General features: G+C 33.1%; 1 protein-coding gene across 1 annotated transcript in view; it reads left to right on the forward strand.

The window, feature by feature from the left end:
* Positions 1 to 22637, forward strand: part of LOC109813421 (uncharacterized) — a 24932-nt gene continuing 2295 nt past the window's right edge. Inside the window, exons 1-14 of the mRNA XM_083074267.1 lie at positions 1 to 531; positions 612 to 654; positions 1232 to 1660; positions 4024 to 4340; positions 4422 to 4613; positions 4688 to 4873; positions 4963 to 5037; positions 5139 to 5205; positions 5278 to 6424; positions 6502 to 6558; positions 7935 to 8114; positions 15624 to 15983; positions 21358 to 21610; positions 21721 to 22491. Of these exons, the coding sequence (XP_082930393.1) occupies positions 190 to 531; positions 612 to 654; positions 1232 to 1660; positions 4024 to 4340; positions 4422 to 4613; positions 4688 to 4873; positions 4963 to 5037; positions 5139 to 5205; positions 5278 to 6424; positions 6502 to 6558; positions 7935 to 8114; positions 15624 to 15983; positions 21358 to 21610; positions 21721 to 22491 (4419 nt within the window). The 5' untranslated portion in view covers positions 1 to 189. The remainder of the gene's footprint in view (positions 532 to 611; positions 655 to 1231; positions 1661 to 4023; positions 4341 to 4421; positions 4614 to 4687; positions 4874 to 4962; positions 5038 to 5138; positions 5206 to 5277; positions 6425 to 6501; positions 6559 to 7934; positions 8115 to 15623; positions 15984 to 21357; positions 21611 to 21720; positions 22492 to 22637) is intronic.

Consider the following 22637-nt stretch of genomic DNA (forward strand, 5'->3'; position numbering starts at 1 on the left):
TTTCTCCTACAACAAGAAGATACTAGAGTGAGTGGGAAAAAGAGTTTGGTTCCCAAGCGGGGGTCCATACGGTGTCTGCCTGAACCCTTGTTCCTCCTAACATTTACCCTTCATTTCGCAATCGCTGCTTCCCATCAAAACGAAACGCATCGAAATCCAAATCCCACACCCTCCGTTTCCTCCAATTCCATGGATTCGTTCCAGCAACCACACGGCTACATGAGGCCGCCGCAACCGCCACCACCACCGCCGCACACGGCGGATCCCCACCACCATCCGCACCACTTTCACCAGATACCGCCACCGCCGCCCCAGGCCCCCTGGTTCTCCTCCCAATTCCAATACCACCCTTCCCAGACCCCTTCCCCTCCGCCGCAGTGGCCGCAACCGCCGCCTCAGCCTCCTCCTCCGGCGAACGCTTATTCTTACCATCTCAACCAGTTTCCTCCTCCTCCTCCTCCTCCTCCGCGTTCTCACGTGCCACCTCCTCAGTTCACACCTCACTCCCACATTCCTCAGCCTTATCCTCAGGTGAAATATCCTTCTTGCCCTTTGCTAGGGTTTCTTCTTCTATTGGGTATTGGTTCACTAATTGCATGGAATTTTTGTAGGAATGGAGCAACCCTAACTGGCCACCTAACCAGGGCTATCCAGGTTAGTTTTTTTTTTTTAATTTTTATATGCTTACGTCAGAATCAGAAAACGTTGTTTTCTTATTCGTTCTACAGTTAGGGTTTTTGCTGTTTATTATTAGGTTTTGGAAGAGTTGAAAGTTGTCCACTTGAGAGAGAAGCATTTTCACAGAAAAAGAAAAAAGAAAAATGGAAAAAAAGAGGCGTGCATTGTTTTTTTTTAGGTTGTGTTTGATGGGTATGACCATGTTATCTGTGTCAAATAAATTGGTTTTTGTTTTTTTGTTGTTGTTGAAATTATTGGGATTTGTGAGTCCTGTGACTTTGACACTGAATATTGACCAAGATATATACTTGCATGTGTGTGAGGAGTTACGCAGCTTTTCAACTGTAATTTGCAACAAGTATGAATGCTGATTGGTTGGTTTGTCATTTCAATGATTATGGTGTATTGTATATTTTTGTGTCGACTCGTGTGTGTCTCTGCATGATTTTATATATTGCCTCTTGGAAAATTGCTCTCCCCCCTTTTCAATTTCTATAACCATTCTTAGTTTAGTGGATGTTGTATTTTTTTTGACATTATGTTGTAATGATAGCCCACAATAATGAGGAAGATTGGGCTGCTAAGGCCAGAGCTTGGGCTGATGCTAAGGCTGCAATGGAAAGTCAGCATCCACAATCACATTTTTCACCTGCTGGAAGATTGCAAGAGCAAAGCCATTATCATGATCAGTATCAACAACATGTTGACTCACATTATGCTGATATTCAAAACCAATCCCATCCATCATCAAGCTATCAACAATTTTCCTATTTGGATGCATCTGCGCAGCGGCTTTCAGGACATTCCCAGGAGGCTGCACCTGTCAGTTTGGAGACACCTTATACTTCAGATGGACTTTCATACAGTGCTAGAGATGGGACCAGCATTGGAGATTCGACCATTTCATTTGAACAAGGAAACTTGCCAACAAATCCGTCAGTTCATCAGCAGGAGGTACCTTCTAGTTATAGTTCTGTTGCAGGTAATTGTTTATTTAGTATGTTGAAATTGCAAGTGAAGCTTCTATGGAAATGGATCATAAATCAATATTCTGGAATTTGCCTATACTGTATTTTGTGATACTGTCAATTTGGTTCTGAGAGATCTTGCTAGTTGGAATCACATGAATCATGATTTGACTCATGTGATTTGAGGCAAGTCCTCACTCTATTGATGCAGATTACGTAGTTTCATTTAATCATGATTTGACTCATTTCTGTTGTGTTTCTAACTATATCGATGATATAGGAAGGTCATTTAGCCAAACTGCTAATCTGGGATGAAAAACTAAGTCAGTGTTGGGTGGGTGTGGGCAGAAATGTCTGTGAAGAAGACTTCTGAAAAATACTCACTGTCGAACGCTACCCAAATGAATAGACATAACAGACCATTTCTAGGAACTTGGAATTATCTTGATGCTCTGGGTATGGTGAGCCTCTGGTGGTAGGATGGTCTGGCGAGGGTGGTGAGGTTGTTTGGAGGTGGGTGAACCATCCTCAGATTAGTAGGTCAGAGAGGGACAGTTGCATAGGAGAGAGAAACCAAAAGGATTGCTGGGAAAATATATAGTTTCTGTTAAAATGATCTAGTAATTAATTTTGAAACTTGAAAGAGAAGTTATGCAAAACCCTCAATAATTAATGTACATACAAGACAAATATATATATTTTTTATTTTTACAAATATATTTGTACGGTTGACAAAATAGGTCTCTCTGATTTGTGATTTGATTTACAGTGTGATAACAACCCCTTTATGTTGTCCATGCTGTCTTTTTAGACAAGATATTCTATCAGCCTATCACGATTCTTGTTTAATGAACAATAGGTATGATTTTATAGATTATTTTTGGATAGAAAAAGAAATATTATTAGATAGGGAGGGGAGAGGATGAGGTATCCACCAAACACACAAAGCTTAAGGAAAACCCAGAAAACTAAAATCACTCCTGGAAAACTCACAAAACTTGGAGTCTAAAAGAGAAAACAAAAAGAACTACATACCTGCCCATTAGTTTTCCTAGGAAGTTATTTCCATTTAAAAAAATAACTCAACAACTGGGGAAACATAATGCCAAAATAAAGCCATGAACTCAACAATGCTCTCACTTTGGCTCGAAGGTTTCAAATTTTCAATATCTGGACAAGAGTTGCCTTTTCAGCACCAGCATTAATAAATTTCCTCCTAGAATACTATTCTATTATTCTCCTCTCTTTTATTATGGCAGCCTAATCTTCAAGGTTATTCAGTGGGCAAGCATTGGGAATTAAGACTAAGGGTTTGTTTGGATAAATTTTCAAAAGCACTTCTAAGAGAAGGAAATATGGATAAAAAAATGAAATAAACTTCTGTAAAATCTAATTTTAACTTATTACATAAGCTAATTTGTAGAAACTCTCTCATATTCCCAAAATATGCTTTTTAACTTATGTATAAGCTAATTTTAACTTATTTCATATATTTTTTTTTGTATTTTCTTCTCCGATAAGTGATTTTGGAGAAGTTTATTCAAGTAAGTCCTAAGAAAGGCTCACCTTTGTAATTCAAAATAATAGATGTGAAATTGTTTTAATAAAAAGTCTATTTTCTTGTTTAGAAATATAGGGAAGGGAACCATATGTTAAATTGCTTGATTCTTATCTTGTCAAGCAAATTACATTATTTCCACTTTCCATGTGAAGCCACTTGAGCCGAGTACTAGGTGGCCCAAATTGGGGAATGGTTGCATGTTGAATGCCACCATCCAAGTGCTTAATAATAAGGTATATTTATAATCGAATCAAAACTCTTGAGGCAGTACCCATTTGTGATGATTGAACAATATCCTTTGATCACCTTAATGTAAAGCATTACATAGCTAATTGATAAAGTTATTTATGAGTGGTTCCTGCCTAGTGTTTTGGTCAGCCTTCTTTTCATATTCTGGGCATTATTTATCGCAATAGGATATAGGGGTTGTTGGACCTTATATCTTTTATGGCACCTCACTGCCTTACCTGTAAGAATTACCACATCTTCACACGTTTGCTCAGTCCCTGGCCAAGGAACAATAAGCTCATTTTCTCATCATGTATGCTGGTTTATTTGCACTGTTTGTGACTAGTTGGCATGTGTTAACAATACTTAAATGTTGCCTATGTAAAGATGAGTTGGATTGGAGAACAGCTAGTGGTTGGAACATGGAAACATCAGACAGTGGGAAAGGGCTGTTTAAAAATACTCAGTTTTTTGCAGCTTTGATAAACATATGAATCTATGTCTTGGGGGACTACAGTTTTGAATTTTAATGCTTTGTATCTTCCCTCATTTATTTTCCCATGTTCAATCTGAATATTGACTCAACAGGTAAAGAGGCTGCCGATCATATTCAACAATCATATTCAGTCTTTCCTTTGTCAAGTTCCACATCTCAAGAACGCCATGTGCAACCATCAATGCATACACCACCTTTTGCATCCGGCAGCCACTCAGTTGACTCTGCTATCAGTCTTGCTGATCAACCATTAGATTTTGCACCTAGGTTTAATCGTGATAGTGACTTGCCAATGCCATCAACTTATAATCATCATGATTCCAGTACATCAATGAATAACTGGGCTGCTCCGGTGACACATGGTGTTGGTTATCCACCAATACCTCCAATTCTTGCCTCTGGGCAACAGGTTTTAATTTTGAAACCTTTTGTTTTCCTAGTCAACTTATAAGCATCTTTTAATGCTCTTGACACCTAGTTAATTTAGCAGCATGACCCTTCTATCACCACTCCTGGTCATGTGGCCCCGCCATTTGGAAGGTTTCCTGGACCTGGCCTCTCTTCAACCATTCCACCAAGTGGTGCACCCTTTACCCTTAGCTCAGGAACTACAATTCATCCTACCACGACTTTCTCTGCTGATGCATATGGGGTATCTGGTGTTCCTGATCGTCCTAAAAAGGTAAGTGTGTTGCAAAGGTTAATGCTTGGATATATATATGTCATTATCAAGCCTCATTTTGCAGTTTTTTTCAGGCTTCAGTCCCTAACTGGCTTAGAGAGGAAATAAAGAAAACAGTCATTACTGCTCCTGCAGAGAATCAGAAAGAGGAAGCAACATTTAGAAATGATGGCATTGACAAGTCGTATGTGCGAGGTGATGAGGCGGATAGTAAAAGCATTGATTCATCTAGATCAGCTGAGGATGAAGATGATGATGAGGTTTCATTTTAATATTAAAGTTTGTGTCCATTTAATAGATTAAATGCCCATTATTATTTTGAATTTAGTATGCTGTATTTCATATGTAGGATCAAGTTGAAGCAGCTAGAACTGTAGCAATCAACCAAGAAATAAAAAGAGTTCTGACTGAAGTTCTTTTGAAGGTAAGCGGCTGGTTAAAACGTGAATTGTTATCTTAGTTTCATGTCTACTGGCTGCAGCAGAAAAATAAAATATCAAAGTTCTGATTACTGCTTCTTCTTAGGTTACTGATGAATTGTTTGATGAAATTGCTACCAAAGTTCTTGCTGAAGATGATCTTACTGCTGAAGGTAATTAATTTTCTCTTAAATCTTCATATAGATGATTTTTTTCTACTGATCGAGTATTATTATATATTGTAGGTTCTAACAACGAGTCTTCTGCAGTGGGTCACAAGGTTGCCACCTCAAACCATAAGGCATCAGCATCTCCACTCTCAGCTACAGTGCCTAAGGCATCTGCAAAGGTTTTAGTTCCAATCAAAGAGAAGGTAGAAAATGATGGTGCCAGTGAAAAATCTAGTTCCAGCTCTCCTGGAGATGTTTTAGGTCTTGGAAATTACGGTTCTGACGCTGATGATGGAGACAACGAAATTGAGAGTTCCAGTGTGCCAATTTCTGCAAAAGATGCTGCCTATCAGTCAGGGATTAAGAAACCTTTGTCAGATACACATGATGTATCTGTTAATGGCATTTCACAACTTGATGAGCATGGTAGAAGGGACACTAATTTGGTGAATAATCAGGTCAAAACCATCTCTTTACCACCCAGAAGTAGCAATGATGCTGGTTCTGATCAATTGCATGATTATAAGGTCACCAGAGAATCCAATCATTCACATTCTTCCAAGGCGTTGTCTGAAGATCTTAGGGATAATGGGCTTAATGCTTTTGAAAGAAGCCAGGATAGAGTTAATGGTTTTAGTTCTAAAGATACTTCAGGAACACCTAGCTCTGAACTACATGGTAAGAATGTTAGTGTGGAAAAGGCAACAGATGATCATCCAAGCAGGGAAAGTAGAAGAAAATCAGAAAAAGTTGATCGGCTTGACAGAAGTTCTGAGAAAGACTTTGTAAAGGAGGTACACAGTAGTAAGACAAAGACAGATGAAAAAGGTAATGAGAATCATAGAAGAAAGGATGAAAGAAATCAGAAAAGGGAAAAAACAGATTATGGCAGTGAAGCAAAAGAAAGAGTGAAAGAGCACAATTTAAGGCATGGGGAGAAGGCAAAAGAATCAGAGTCTAGGAAAAGGTCCTCTCATGTTGATGTCAAGGATAATAAAAAGGAAGCAGAAAAATCCCATAGAGGCAGTGCCACTGATGATACTAGCCGGAAAAGGGAGCATGCAAAGGATAAGGGGGAACACAAATCAAGGCAAAAAGAGGCTAGTAATCCCGACAGGCACAGAAGAAGACGCTCATCTTCAGTAAGCAGTAGAGGTAGAACCAACAAGGATCATTTTAATCATGCTGGTGATTCCAGTGAAGGCTCAGATGGCTCAAAAAGGTTTTAGAACATATTCCATTTGAACCTTCTTGTCTGGTTGTCATATATAGTGTCTCATCATTTGTGTAATAATGCAGGAAGCTGCATTCAAGAAAGCGTGACTTATCACCGTCTCCTGTCAGATCTAAAAGAAGGTATTATTTATTAAGATCCTTACATTATTCAGGTTTGGAATATTGAAGTTTGGGTGTTCCAGAGCATCTTGGAGATGTTTAGATGTGCTGCTTGTGTTTATAGGCTATAGCGATATCTGTCTTCTTGTTCTCTCGCACTATATATGTATATACACACACATATGTATGTAATACATTTATCATCGTAGTTATTCTCACATGGTTGATGCTCTTTGGTGTATGATGATGGCGTCAATTAATTTGTTTTATTTTGCTGGTTATAAATAGATTTTTGGTGATTTACAAATAGCTTTTCTTGGCTTATTATATGTGCAAAATGGATCTTAGATGATGACGCCACCAGCTTTTCTATATTTTCCTTCAATGATTTCAGCTCTAGGTCAATTTTCTCAAAACTTCAAGTCCGAGGCTGAATTGCTTCCATCAATCTTGTCACTGGAACTCTATATAGCTTGATATCTCAAGGGCCAGAAAGTTCTACATTTTCTTCTGCATTGTTTTTGGACTTTAGCCATCTAATCTAACTAACATCCTTTATAAATTTTTTATTTACTTGTTTGGGTAATAAGAAATTTTAATTTGTACATATTGTATTGTGTATACCAAAAACAAATATTTTTTGCTATATTATGATAGTTATCAAATGTTTGTGAAGTGTAGGTTGTTGGTATTTTCTCTGATACATTTTCATGTTCGATCATTTTACCGCCTCTGGGAAAGCTTCCATTGTTTATAAGATTATGGCTGCATCGTAGTGCAACTTCCGAGATTATGTTACCAAAATTGCAAGTTTGAAAATAGAACTATTGATGTTTTAATTTTGTGTACCATATGATTGTTTACTTATTTTATACCTTGTTTCTGTGATAAAATAGAGCATATGATTTTGTGCAGTTTTAGGATTCTGAAACTGATACCATGCTCCACATATTCAATCATTTGGGTCTTTCTTTAGTTGAATAAATTATCTTATTGCCTGTTATATGGAATGTTTTTCATATTATTCAAGTTATGTGGTAATAAGTGCATTTTCATGCATCTTTTGTCTAGCTTGTGTGTTCTATCAATTTATCCGTCTGCAATATATTATAAGACATTATAGAATATGCTAGGAACTTTTGGTTTTGTGCACAAATCTGTGGCACTTGTTTATCCATAATTGTATGTATATCTGTACCCTGAATCTAAAATATGTTGGAACATTTGTTGTTTCTGGTAAACATCTGACCGTGTCTGATCATATTCATTAGAAACAAAAAAGATTTATTGTAATAGGTTTCTTCCAATGGAGTGTTGACACTAATACCAGGTTGAGTTGTATTTATATAAACTTTGTATATGAACTCACCAAGTCAGTACGGTGGTTTCATTTTTAGACAACTTTCGCGGTCTCCTCATAGCAAGCGTTCTCAGCGCAGGCATTCTCCCTATTCTTCTCTTGATTCTTCCAGGTTTGTTGCCATAAAGTTTTCTAGATTAAGATTTATGTTTTTCAGACACTTCCAACATCATATAAGATTAAGCTGCACAGGTGAATTTGTCAGGCTTCATTTTTAGTTTTCAATGGTTCTTTGTTTATTTACTGTTTCCTTTTTATGCAGGGGAAGGAGGTCAAGATCCAGATCACCTGTTCGGAGGCAAAGATGAACGGCGAGGACTGAGATGGTTGACACTGCATTTGCGGGGTTCATTCAAGAGAAACATAAAGTTGGACGTGTAGGGTGAAGTTTGTGATGTTAGGTCTTCAAAGGGAATTTTGATTAAAAACTAATAGGTAGCGATGACTATTCCCATTTTTGTAGGTTCAATATAATGATACCGTTATTTTCCTGGTCTGCTACTAGGAAAAGTAGTATAAAACTGGGTAGAGTTGGATATGTGCTGTAATATGTTTTGATGTAAAGAAAAGGCGCGGAAAAACTTTCTCTTTCATTAGAAAATCAGATATGTATTTAATTCCCGTCAATATCATAATTCGTAATGACAAAATCAATACATGGCTAATCCTGGTTTTGCTGGATGCTTTGGCTGAATGATTCAGATAAACTTTACTGCTAACAAATTAATCTGTTGCCCATTTTTCTTGTGTTTTTTCTCGTTCCTTCCCAGCTTTACCCAGGTTACGCAAATACTAAATAGACGAGTTGAGCGGATAAACATCATTGCCACCTATCCCATGCATAAAAATTATCGTAGATTAGCTTATTGATTATTTGTGCAACAGTTACAAATGTGAATGCGTGTGTTGGTTTATAGCATGTATCGTTTTTTTGTCAAATTCAAGTTGAAAGCAAAGCAACATGGTTGGTTGTAAATTGTAATTTTTCAATGTGTTGATTACCATGAAAGATAAAATAGCAATGCGTTGCGTTAAAGATAACAGCAATACATGATTCTAGTAGGTTTCGTAGCTTGCTGGCGTTAATACGCTGTGTTTCCTAGGCCTAGATTATTTGCCTAAAGAATACGTATGCATCTTGAAATGGCCACAACGTGCCTTTCGTGATTGTGATACTGCCTTCTGTGAGCCAGTAACTTGTGATTATTGAGTCAATTTTAGATTAATGACTAAATACCTATTTTGGTCCCTTATAATCTTTTTTGTTTCAATGTAGTTCCTCATTAATTTTTGGTCTCAATTTGGTCCTAAACTAATTAATTGGTTTCAATTTAGTCTCAAATAAATTAATTGGTTTCTATGTGGGACTTCCGTCTAAATTTCTTTAACGGAGTTAACCGTTGCATAGGTGGATGCCATGTGGATGCATAGGTGGATGCCACGTGGATGCATAGGTGGATGCCACGTGGATCCCAATTTTTTGAAAACACCTGGAACTAGAACGGCCCGTTCTGAAACTAGAATTGACCGTTCTGGTTGTACTTTTGGTGTGTTAATTTTGCAACTGAAATTAGCCATTTCAGATACGAAAATTAATACACCACTAGTGCAGCAGAACGGGCCGTTCTGAAAACAGAACGGCCCGTTCCAAAACTGAGAATAGCATATTCTTTGCTTAATTGTGTTTTTGATCGCTCAAGTATTATAATTATGCAATTTTGATCCCTAAAATTTTAATTGAGTAATTTCAGTCCTTAAAAGATTTTAGTTGTGTAATTTTAGTCTCACAATTTTTAATTGAACAATTTTAATATCTCAAATATCATAATTGTGCAATTTTAGTCTTTCTCATTAAAAATTTAATAATTTTAAAATTTTAATATATATATATATATATAATATTTTAAAACTATATAATTGTTTGCTTATTTAAATTAACGTATATTATAATTTTTTTTAATGTATTAAATGATATATATTTATTATTAATTTTTAATGGGAGAAATTAAAATCGTACTACTATGATATTCGAGGGACTAAAATTGTTCAATTAAAAATTGAAGGACCAAAATCGCGCAATTGCAATTCTTTAAGGACTAAAATTACCCAACTAAAATCTTGTGGATCAAAACTACACAATTGTAATACTTGAGGGATAAAAAATGCAATTAAACCAATATTCTTTATTAATTTTATTAAAAAATATAATAATTTTGAAAAATATTTTTTTATGGTAAAAATTTTAACATTACTTATTTTTATAAAATACAATTGTCTTATAAATAGAGTAATAATTTTTTCTTTTTCTCTTTCTGTTTGAAGAAATATTTAAGTATCATTTTATAATTTTTTGCAATTTATTTAAAATTAGAGGAATAAAATGATAAAAAATAATAAAATAAACATAATAAAATAAAATATAAAAAATATTAATATATTTATTTTATTAGATATAACAACATAATTAAAATATAATTAATAATATATATTTTATAAAATTATTAATATTTTATACATAAAAAAAATGAAACCGGAACGACCCGTTCTGAAACCGGAACGGGCCGTTCTGGTTGAACTTTTAGTGTGTTAATGTTGCACCTGGAACGGGCCGTTCCGGATGCAAAATTAACACACCAAAAGTGTAACCAGAACGGCCCGTTCCGGTTTCAGAACGGGCCGTTCTGGGTCCAGGTGTTTTCAACAAAGTTGTCATTCACATATGCATCCACGTGGCCAAAAGTTAACTCCGTTTAAATAATTTGGACGGAAGTCCCACAATGAAACCAATTAATTAATTTGGGACTAAATTGAAACTAATTAATTAGTTTGGGACCAAATTGAGACAAAAAATTAATGAGAGACTATATTGAAACAAAAAAAGATTATAAGGGACCAAAATAGGTATTTAGCTTACATTAATTTTTTCAGAAAGTATTTTTAACGAGTCATTTAAGCTTATAGCTTATTAAATTGGTTTATATGTTTCTTTAATAAAAATAAAGGCATTTGATAAATCCATTTAATTAACTTTCAGATGCTTAGTTTTTGATATATAGTTTAATGTATATTTTTTTTATTTTTATTTTTCGTATTTTTTCGTTTTCATCTTCATTAACAATATATCATTTATATTTATTATAATAAGCCTTTTCCTTTTCTTTTGGTAACAAGTTTAGATTCAGTTTATATTTGTTTAATGCAGATTAGCAAGATCTCTATTTTTTTTTTGAAACACAATTTCTAAATCAGAACAAAGCATGATTCATGTAAGATCAATTACCAGCCTCTTTTTGAAGATTTCTATTAGATTAGCTCTATCCTATTTTTAGTATAAGTCTGTATAAAAAATATAAAATATAAGAGAAAGAAACCGGATTCGATATATGTTTTTTTCCCCCCATCATTTCTTGTTTTTACCTTTCCCTCCGTGCCACTGCACTCAAATCAAACTTAGTCCGTATTTAGCTTCACTTTTAAAATTTCAAATGTTGAAATACTTGTTAATGTAATTTTATGTAAACTTTTATTTGTTTAACTTTTTGTTGATATATTGATTCAGAGTCTAATGGTGTGTTTGGATGAAGAATTTTACAAATTCAAGGAATTTTAAATTCTTGGTATTTGAATTACTTTGATTTCAATTTCTATCATTCTTAAAATATTTTGTTTGGATAAGTCAATTCAAATTTATCAAATTTTAAATTATTAGGTTGGATATGATAATTTGATTCCACCATGGTAAAATTGATTTTAAAAATATATTTATATGTTGAGAATTTTTAAATTAAATTTTATAAAAATAAATATTAGCAAATTTTTAAATATTTAATAATTTTAAAAAATTCATATTATATAATATTTAATAATCTTAAAAATATTTTTGAATATTTAATAATTAAAAAATGAAGAGATAAGAGATAAGATAAAATATATAATTGAAATAAGAAGAAAAAAAATATGAAGAATTTCAAATTCTTACTTTTTTGGGAGAATTTGAAATTTTACTATTTTAAGGATTTCACAAATGCTTGAATTTCAAATTCTTTATAAATTCTCCATCCAAACAAGGTATTTCACCTCAAAGAATTTGAAATTCTTCAAATAAATGAATTACTCCATTTAAATTCCTCATCCAAACACACTATAAAGCTGATTTCAAGCAAATTTTTATGTTGAATAAAAAAAAGTTATAGTTTCTCTAAAAAAAAGAGAGAGAATATTATAGTAAGTTTACCGTTAACTTATAAAACAATGAATTTTAAAAATCAACACCTAGTGTTTTTATGAGTTTTTCTTTTTTAAATGAGAGGGTTTGTATAATTTTTTTAAAAACTTTTTTATCTAATTCGATTTTTATTTATCATAATTATTTATAAATTTAATATTAATATTTTAAAAATAAATTATCAATAAATAAAATAAATTTTTTGTATAATAAAAATTATTTATCATAAATTAAAAATATTATTTATATATTTAAAAATATTTATGTATACTAATTTTAAATATAATTTATATATTCAAGCATATAATATATATATAATATATATATATATAATTTATTATAAATTTTAATCAATTTCTATATATTAAATTCTTTTAACTTATTTTTTAATTTAATTTTTATTTATCCTAATTATTTATAATTTAATATTTTAAAATAAATTATCAATATATAGAAATAATATCATGCTATAATATAAATTATTTATCATAAATATAAATATAATTTATATATTTAAAATTATCTATTTATACAAATTTAAAATATAATTTATATACTCAAACATAATATTTATTTATATATTTTATTTATTATAACATTTAGGGGGGTGTATTGGATTAGGATTTTAAAAGACTTTTGTAGTTAAAAAAAATCTTGCGGATTTTAAAAGACTTTGCAGGATTTTCATGACTTTTAAGATTTTACAGGATTCCATAAGACTTAAAATCAGGATTTTAATGGATTCTGCAAGACTTTTAAATCAGGATTTTAATAGATTCTGTGGGATTTTGTGGAGTTTTGACATTTGATAAGATTTAAAAAAAATGCATACATTCAAATTTAAAAAGAGTCAAAGAAAAAAATAATATAAAAAAATAATGTCTAGATAAATAATAATGATAATTTTTCATAATATCTTATCCTCTTTTTATAGCATCCACTATCAATTGTAACAATTCATCGGAATCCTCCTTGGTCCAAGCTTCATAGTTTTCTTTCTCTTTTCCTTTTTCTTTATTATTTCCTTGTGAATCTCCCATTTAAATTACTAAAACAATATATGTTGAAAACTAGTTATATAAATAATTATGGATAAGAGACAAAATCAATAAAATTATATTATTATTTTTAGAAGCACACCAATCATACAAGATCGAATATATCTTAACTATCCAAATGGATCAAATACCTCAGTCATTATAAAAAATATATGTAAAAACGGAAATATAGAAAATATTTAAATATATAATTTTTTTATATAAACGGAAGTATTTAGATATAGAAAATATATATATATATATATATATATATATATATATATATATATATTATTGTAGTTATATATTATATAATAATTTTAACAATATTTTCTTTTTTAAAAAATAAGCTAATGAAGGCATAAAACCTAAACCTTAAAAAATTAGACACTGTAATGTCTTATGTTAATTTTATTTTTTTAAAATATAAAAAAATCTTAATTTCACAATATAAAAATAAAAAAGAAAAATTCATAGTAAAAAAAAATAATTGTTGAGTTATAAAAGGATGAGGGATAAGAGTAACAAATTTAAGGGAATGAGAGAGTTCGCAGTTTTTATATTGAGAGGGTTCTTTCCCCAACTAAGATCCATTTTCATCTCATTCTACTCACAGAAACCTTAACAAATTCATCTTATAAATATATATATATATATATACATATATATATATATATATATATTATAGAGATTATGATATCAATTTCATCTTTCACCTTTTTCTTTTCTTGACGTGTGTTATAAAAAAAATTACCACTTAAAATTTGAGATTTCAAGCATTTTTTTGTGTTATATAAAGGAACAAATTTAATTACATAGAATAAATAAAGCAAGTCAATTAAAAAGAACGAACAGAAAAATATAGCAAGTCAATGACACTATCATTTACATATCAGAGTTTCACAAAATAGGGGAATGGGATGAGAACAGTACTACAATATTATATATGAACAATGAATAATAATGTAGTATTATTAGTAGAGAAAAAATGGAGAAGACAGGAGCATAGAAAAAAAAATGAAAAACTCACTTGAAAATTCTTGAAACACTTGAAAAATCACTTCAAACAATCCTTCAAAATCCGATGGGTTTGGATGGGATTGTTTTATGAATCTGGTATTTATAGATAACACTAGAAAGTCCTTCAAAATCCCTCTCACACAACAATCTTTTAAAATCCTTATATTTTTTAATACCAATGGATTATTTTTAAGTTGTAAAAAATCTCAAATGAATACCAGTGGATTTTAATGGACTCTTTAAAAAATCTTGAAAATCCAGATTGAATACCACTGGATTGTTTTTAAGTGATATAAAATCTTGATTGAATACCAAGGGACTTTTTTACTCAAAAAAAGTCTTTTAAAATCCTACGAAATCCTAAACCAATACACCCTCCTTAGTACATATAATAAATAATATTTAGTCTGTACATTGTACATACTAAAATACTAGTAAGATAAAAAATTAAAATATAATTTAGCTATTTTAAAAAACCAGTTTTATTCAAAAATCAATTTTCTCAGTCATCAGTTTCAAACACACTTAATTAATAGATGAGTATAGGTGACAATCATGGTTATCAGTTATCTGTGTTTTTGGTGAATCCATAACCTAAGCCATGTACAAGTGAATAGCCATACATACTTGTGTCTACTTTACGTATATAATTGGGAATGTTCACATGCCATTCGTGTATTCAGGAATCATGATGCAGAAAACCGGGAACAGCATTGGACCTCGTTACCTTCGATTTTACTCATGAAACGTTTTCTTAATATTAGTGCATAAAACAGGTTTGACTCTTGACTAGCTAGTAGTTTATCAATTCGAAAAAAAAAAGTTAGTAGTTTATCATTTTTTTTCCCTAGTGCATCCTATTCTAGACTCAACTTAAAACAATCATTTATTTATTTATATAAATTATAATTTATATTATTTTTTATATTAATTATTTTTAGATTAATTAAAAAATATAAATATTAATTAGGAGAGAGAAATAATATATGACAAACTCTAATTGATTAAAATATATATAAATATTAATTAAGAAAGAAAAATAATATAATGATAATTTTTTTTATAAATAATATATAAATATGACAAATTTATTGTTATTAACTAAATTAATTATTTTTTTAATTCCAATGAATTTGATAAGTAGGTAAGTAGTATATTGTATTTAATCCATGCAACTCTCATGAAAAACTTGGAGGAAGCCAACGTGCTAGTGACGTCAAACTTCACATGTCTCGCTAGTGGCCTAGTGGGTTTGTTATAGTTGCATTTCTTTCTTTCAGGTAAAGCACCACTCTCTCTCTCTCTTTCTCTCTTTTAATAACCCATGAAGAGATAACAAAACAAGAACAGTTTTCTCACTAATACAAGATCATGAAGGTCCTTAATTTTTCTGTTCCTTGAATTGCATTTTTTGTTACTTTTCCCAAGTCTTGTTTTCATGACATGTTAATCTTGTTGTATGTGATTGGCAGGGGTCTCATGTGGAGCTATGGTCAGTTTGGCTATCTGGGTTTGTCTTCATTGCTCTCTCTCTCTATGCCACTCACAGATTACCTTCACTCAAGGATCACAGCAGAATTTCCAAACATGCCACTTTGGATTACTCAAGTCTTAGTATCACCACATTCTCAGCTCCTAAACCCTTTAAGGGCTCTACTGGGATCAGACAGACACTGGCTGTTAAGTCATGGTTGGCACTGTCTCCATATGTTACTGTTGTTTTGTTTAGTCAAGATCCTTCTGCTGCATCTTTCGCAGATGCTTTCGATTCCAGGGTTGTGGTTGACACTAACATTGATTTCACGTAAGTAAACACACTGGCCCTTGTGTGCTGAAAGATAGTACTCATGAATTGATATTCATTACAGAATGTGCTACTCTGGTGGTGTTTAGTTGTGTTAGACTTTGAGAATTTTCTTGTTGTTTTGAATACAAAATCTGTTGCACTGTGCTTGTTTTGACAGCAATCTGTTTTAGGTAAAAATTAGGTGATTTGGTGTATGTTTTTGGTAAATATGCAGTAGGTAAAAGTGGGTATACAACTAAGTCAACAATGAATGCATTTTTTGAATACTAAGCTTGTAACATCAGAAGTTGTATTGTAACTTGCATATATGGAGAAAAAAACGTGAATGAAAAACTGATTGCCCACTAAGAACTTGTCTTGCTCTGTTTTTGCTCTCCACTCTTCCTATCATTCTGTTTTCATTTTTCATCATGGTATCAAGAGCTTCATTGATCTTTTAGGGTCTGTGAGGGAGAAAAAGAAAATAAAAAAAACAGAGTTTCTGCGTGTGAGTGAAAACCAGCAAGAAACCCACTCAAAAAACCTTCAACTAATGGCTTCCGGTAGCAATTCCTTACCTCCACCTCCAGTATTTGCTGGAGAAAATTATGATTTGTGGGCTGCAAAGATGAGAACTTATCTTAGAGCTCAAAGTTTGTGGGAAGTAGTGGAAAATGGAAGCAACCCAGCTCCTTTACCAGACAACCCAACAATGGCTCAAGTAAGATTTCATAGTGATGAAGTGGCTAAAGAAGGTAGAGCACTTGCCATCATACAAGCAGCTGTTCATGATGATGTTTTTATCAAGATTTTGAATCTTGATATAGCAAAAGAGGCTTGGGACAAACTTAAGGAGGAGTTCCAAGGCAGTGAAAGAACAAGGAGGATGAAGGTGCTAAATTTGAGAAGAGAATTTGAAGCCATCAAAATGAAGGAAGCTGAAACAGTGAAGGAGTTTGCTGACAGGCTTTCTAAAGTGGTTACACAAATCAGATTATTGGGTGAAGAACTCAGTGATCAACGAGTTGTGGAGAAAATATTGGTATGTCTTCCGGAGAGGTTTGAGTCAAAAATCTCATCTCTCGAAGAAAATAAGGATTTTTCTCATATATCAATTTCAGAACTTGTAAATGCTTTACAAGCCACTGAACAGAGAAGATCCTTGAGGATGGAAGAAAATGTTGAAGGTGCTTTTGTGGTAAATACCAAAGGCAAATTTCAAGGCAGCAGTAGTTGTGGAAAAAAACCATTTAGTGGGAAGAAAGGAAAAGAAAAAAAACAAGAAGAAAGCAACAGAGGAGGAGGTTGGAAAGACAAGTATCCACCTTGCTCCTACTGTAAGAAGAAGAATCATACAGAAAATTTCTGTTGGTTTAGACCAGGAGTCAAATGCAGGGCATGCAACCAACTTGGTCATGTGGAGAAAGTGTGCAAAAGCAAAGCAAAACAACAGGGACAGCAAGCCCAAGTTGTTGAGCATGAAGAACAAAATAAGGAGCATTTATTTGTTGCTTCTTGTTATTTAGCAAACAGGAGCAAGGAGGAGTGGCTTATAGACAGTGGTTGCACAAATCACATGACAAATGATGCAAGTATTTTCAAGGAATTGGATCAGTCTCACTTTTCAAAAGTCACTGTTGGCAATGGAGAAAGTGTTGAAGTTAAAGGCAAAGGAGTAATTGCTGTAGAAACTTCTTCAGGTACTAAATATATTTCAGATGTTTTATACGTGCCTGAGATAAATCAAAATCTTTTAAGTGTGGGACAAATGCTTGAAAAGAATTATACTTTACATTTTGAAGACATGAAATGTACCATATTTGATCCTTCTGGGTGTGAGCTAATGTCTATCAAAATGAGAGATAAGAGTTTTCCAATAGAATGGAAGCAACCTGCTATGCATGCTTTTCCAAGTTCAGTAGATGATTCTGTTTTATGGCACAAAAGACTTGGTCATTTTAGTTACTCCACCTTGAAGAAAATCAGCTCAAATGGCTTAATTCAAAACTTACCTTCCATAGAAGATGATGTTGATGTTTGTGATGTATGTCAATTTGGAAAACAATGTAGATTGCCATTCCCTGCAGTAGCAAGTTGGAGAGCTATGGAAAAATTATAGCTTATCCATACTGACGTGTGTGGTCCAATGAGCATAGCATCTTTAAATGGCAGCAAATATTTTTTGCTATTTATAGATGATTTTACAAGAATGAGTTGGGTGTTTTTTCTAAAACAAAAATCAGATGTGTTTGCTGCATTTCAAAAGTTTAAGACTTTGGTTGAAAATGAAGCTGGCTGTCAAATTAAAAAACTCAGATCTGACAATGGAACTGAGTATACAGCAGGGGAATTTAAAAAGTTTTGTGATCAAGCTGGAATACAACATCAGTTCACTGTTCCTTACACTCCTCAAAAAAATGGAGTGAGTGAAAGAAAGAACAGAACAGTGATGGAGATGGCTCGGTGTTTGCTCTTTGAGAAAGGTCTTCCAAAAACTTTTTGGGCTGAGGCGGTAAATACCTCAGTTTATTTGCTGAATTTATTGCCTACCAAAGCATTGAAGGGTAAAACTCCCTATGAAGCATGGTGCGGAAGGAATCCTTCAGTGGAGCATTTAAAAATACTTGGTTGTGTGTGTTACACGCATGTTCCAAATGTGAAAAGAGATAAACTTGATCATAAGTGTGAAGTTGGTATTTTTTTGGGATACAGTATCAACACCAAAGGATACCGAGTATACAACTTGGAAACAAAAAAAATTATTGTTAGCAGAGATATAAAATTTGATGAGTTTTCAAAATGGAATTGGAAGAAACATCAAGCTGAAGGCTCAAGTAAAGGGCTGTTTGATGAAGACACTTTGCAAGAGCAAAATTCTGAAGATGATGAAGAGAACTATGACAGTGACACTGAATTTCCAGTGAGAGGTACAAGAACCTTGGAGGATATTTATGCAAGATGCAATGTTGCTGCATTAGAGCCTACAAGGTATGAAGAAGCTGCTGAGTTTGAAAGCTGGAGAGCTGCCATGAAGGAGGAGATAAAGATGATTGAGAAAAATAAAACTTGGCAACTTGTTGATAGGCCAAGTAATAAAAAAGTGATTGGTGTTAAGTGGGTTTACAGAACTAAACTCAATCCTGATGGTTCTGTAAACAAACTTAAGGCTAGGTTGGTAGTAAAAGGTTACTTCCAACAGTATGGAGTTGATTTTTCTGATACGTTTGCACCTGTTGCAAGACATGATACAATCAGATTACTGATCTCTTTGGCAGCAAAGCTTGGCTGGAAAATTTATCATTTTGATGTAAAATCAGCTTTTCTAAATGGATTGCTTGATGAAGATATATATGTTGATCAACCTGAAAGTTTTCAGGTTCCAGGAAGTGAAGATAAAGTTTATAAGCTGCATAAAGCTCTTTATGGCTTAAAACAGGCACCAAGAGCTTGGTATAGCAGAATTGATGGTTATCTTCTGCAAAAGGAATTCAAAAGAAGTGAAAATGAAGCCACCTTGTATGTGAAGAAGTCAAACAATGAAGTGCAACTCATTGTGTCTTTGTATGTTGATGATTTATTGGTTATAGGAAATGAATCAAATTCCTTAAACCAATTTAAGATGGACATGGAGAAAGAATTTGAAATGACTAACTTGGGTGAAATGAAATACTTTCTTGGAATGGAGATTTCTCAGCAAAATGATGGAATATTCATCTCACAAAGAAAATATGCTTTGGAGATATTGAAGAAGTTTCACATGGAGAAATGCAAGCCTGTGGAGTTGCTACTCCACTGGTTGCAAATGAAAAATTTTCAAAGAATGATGGTGAAAATAATGCAGATGCTTCTATTTATAGAAGTATAATTGGAAGTTTGTTGTATCTTTCAGCAACCAGACCAGATTTAATGTTTGCTGCAAGTTTGCTTTCCAGATTCATGCATTCTCCAACTCAAGTTCACTTTGGTGCAGCAAAAAGAGTTTTGAGATATATAAGAAGTACAACTGATTATGGTTTGTATTTCTTAAAAAATGAAAGTGGAGAACTTCAAGGATATGCAGATAGTGATTGGGCAGGAAGTATTGATGATTCTAAAAGCACCTCTGGATATGTGTTTTCATTTGGCAGTGCTGTTTTTTCTTGGAATTCAAAGAAACAGGATGTTGTGGCTCAATCTTCAGCTGAAGCTGAGTATATTTCAGCTGCAGCTGCCGCAAATCAGGCTATTTGGCTGAGAAAGATTTTATTAGATGTGGGACAAATTCAAGATGAAGCTACTGTCATTTGGGTGGATAACAAATCTGCTATTTCTATTGCTAAAAATCCTGTCCAACATGGAAGAACAAAACACATTAATGTGAAGTTTCATGCCATTAGAGAAGCAGAGAAATCAAAAGAAATCAGGTTGGAGCATTGCAGCTCTGAGGAACAGATTGCAGATATCATGACCAAAGCCCTTTCCAAGGGTCAATTTGAAATACAAAGATCAAGACTTGGAGTGCTCAAGAAAAATCTCAAGGAGGAGTGTTAGACTTTGAGAATTTTCTTGTTGTTTTGAATACAAAATCTGTTGCACTGTGCTTGTTTTGACAGCAATCTGTTTTAGGTAAAAATTAGGTGATTTGGTGTATGTTTTTGGTAAATATGCAGTAGGTAAAAGTGGGTAGTACAACTAAGTCAACAATGAATGCATTTTTTGAATACTAAGCTTGTAACATCAGAAGTTGTGTTGTAACTTGCATATATGGAGAAAAAAACGTGAATGAAAAACTGATTGCCCACTAAGAACTTGTCTTGCTCTGTTTTTGCTCTCCACTCTTCCTATCATTCTGTTTTCATTTTTCATCAAGTTGGTATACTGCATTACCGAAGGTCATTAATTTGTTAGTTGTGTCTGAAACTAATTCTGTTAATACTAATACTGAAATTATATTAGTTGTGTTGTGTCTTTTAAAGTTTAATTTTGATACACTAAATTAAAAATTACTGTTGGCTAATTAGAAAAAAAATCAAATGAGTTTTGAGGAAAATATTACAAAAATCAATAATTTTTTAATTATATGACGATCCATGTTTAGATGAGTTACAGTTTGTGTATTCCAACTAAATTCTTAGCTTCTTATGTGAATGTTGACCCAAGTGAACAAAATAGTACGCAATAAAAAATTGTTCAGATTGATTTTTATTAAATCTCAAGGCAAGACAGAGAACACCATCGTATGACATACTCTTTGCCTCCCTAGATTACGTACAATATTAATAATGATGCATGGTGAATTGGTGATGGAGTTATTGGTATTTATTATTTATGTAATTGTATAAATAAGGCTAGTCATTGTTACCTAATGTGCAAGGGAAGATTGAAGTTCTGTTTTGTTTGTTTTTTTATCCAGCTTCCTTGGTACTCCTTTTTTCCATTCCATGATTGCAAAATCACGTTCATACACATCAGAGATATCTGTTATCATTGATCCCGAAACTGTTATCCTTTCTGGATTCATCTCTACCCTAAACCATGTGTATGGACTTGACCATGATTGGCTTCTTGTTGCTTCGGTTCAGAATGTTTCTTACTTCCCATTCCACTTGGATGAGTCTGGGAAACATTGGCAGACAGATAATGGGAAACATGTGAAGATCCAGGAGGTATGAAAATATTTCAAGGGTCTAAGAGAAAGTACTCACTGAAAACTCATCTTGTCCACACTCAATTTTCATGCTCAAGAAAGTTATATTGAATTGTCACTCTTCTTCAGCTGCAGAAAATACTTCAACAGAATTGGCAGGGGAGTCATTGTTATACAAAAATGCTCATGGTGTGGAACAACAAGGATTTGCCTCTACATAATGGAGTTCTTCCTCCTTTCTTGTATGGTAAGGGGATTCACAACAATTGGGTGATTCATGAGGCCATGTCATCGGAGTTCAGATTATTGTTTGATGCTAGTTTGACCATAACAAGTTTCTATCTGAATGGTGAGGATGATCTTAGTCCTACACATGGTAATTCTAGTGATGTAGATATTGAAAATAGAAATTGGGAGTACATTGGCAATTCCCACATAGCGGCAAACTATGGCTCATTTTTCTACAGTGAAGCTAACTACTCTAGCATGGTCAAACTTTTAAAGTGTAATAAACAATACATTATGGTTGACACCAAGAAAAACATTGTTTATCCAATTGGACGCCAAGTTGCAATGAATCTGATGAAGGAAAAGATTTTTCCATCTTGGTTAAGGGAAAACACAATGTATTGCATATCTCGTATGAAATCACAGGCCAAATCATTGGATTGCTCTGTGAAGGATCAGAAGAAAATTCCAGCAACCTTGGAGCTTCCATTCTCTCTAGAATCACTCCTGTCTATCAGAGCAGACAAAAATAAATCAGTTACACTTACTGTTGCTGGTTATAGCTACAAGGATATGCTCATGAGTTGGGTTTGCAGATTACGAGAACTGTCCATTGAAAATTTTATTGTGTGTGCCCTTGACCAGGAAACTTATCAATTCTCCATCATGCAGGTATGTGCTATGCTTCTCTGCCGAAATAATATTTATTCAAATACTCATTTAATTATGATCAATGGAGAGCTTTCTTAACAACAGCAGCAAATAGCTTATTCCACTAGCTGAGGTCGACCCTTTAAATGGTTAATGCTAATTCTTTT

This window comes from Cajanus cajan, chromosome 5 (genome assembly GCF_000230855.2).
Source record: "Cajanus cajan strain Asha chromosome 5, NIPB_CcT2T_4, whole genome shotgun sequence".
NCBI classification, from domain to species: domain Eukaryota; kingdom Viridiplantae; phylum Streptophyta; class Magnoliopsida; order Fabales; family Fabaceae; genus Cajanus; species Cajanus cajan.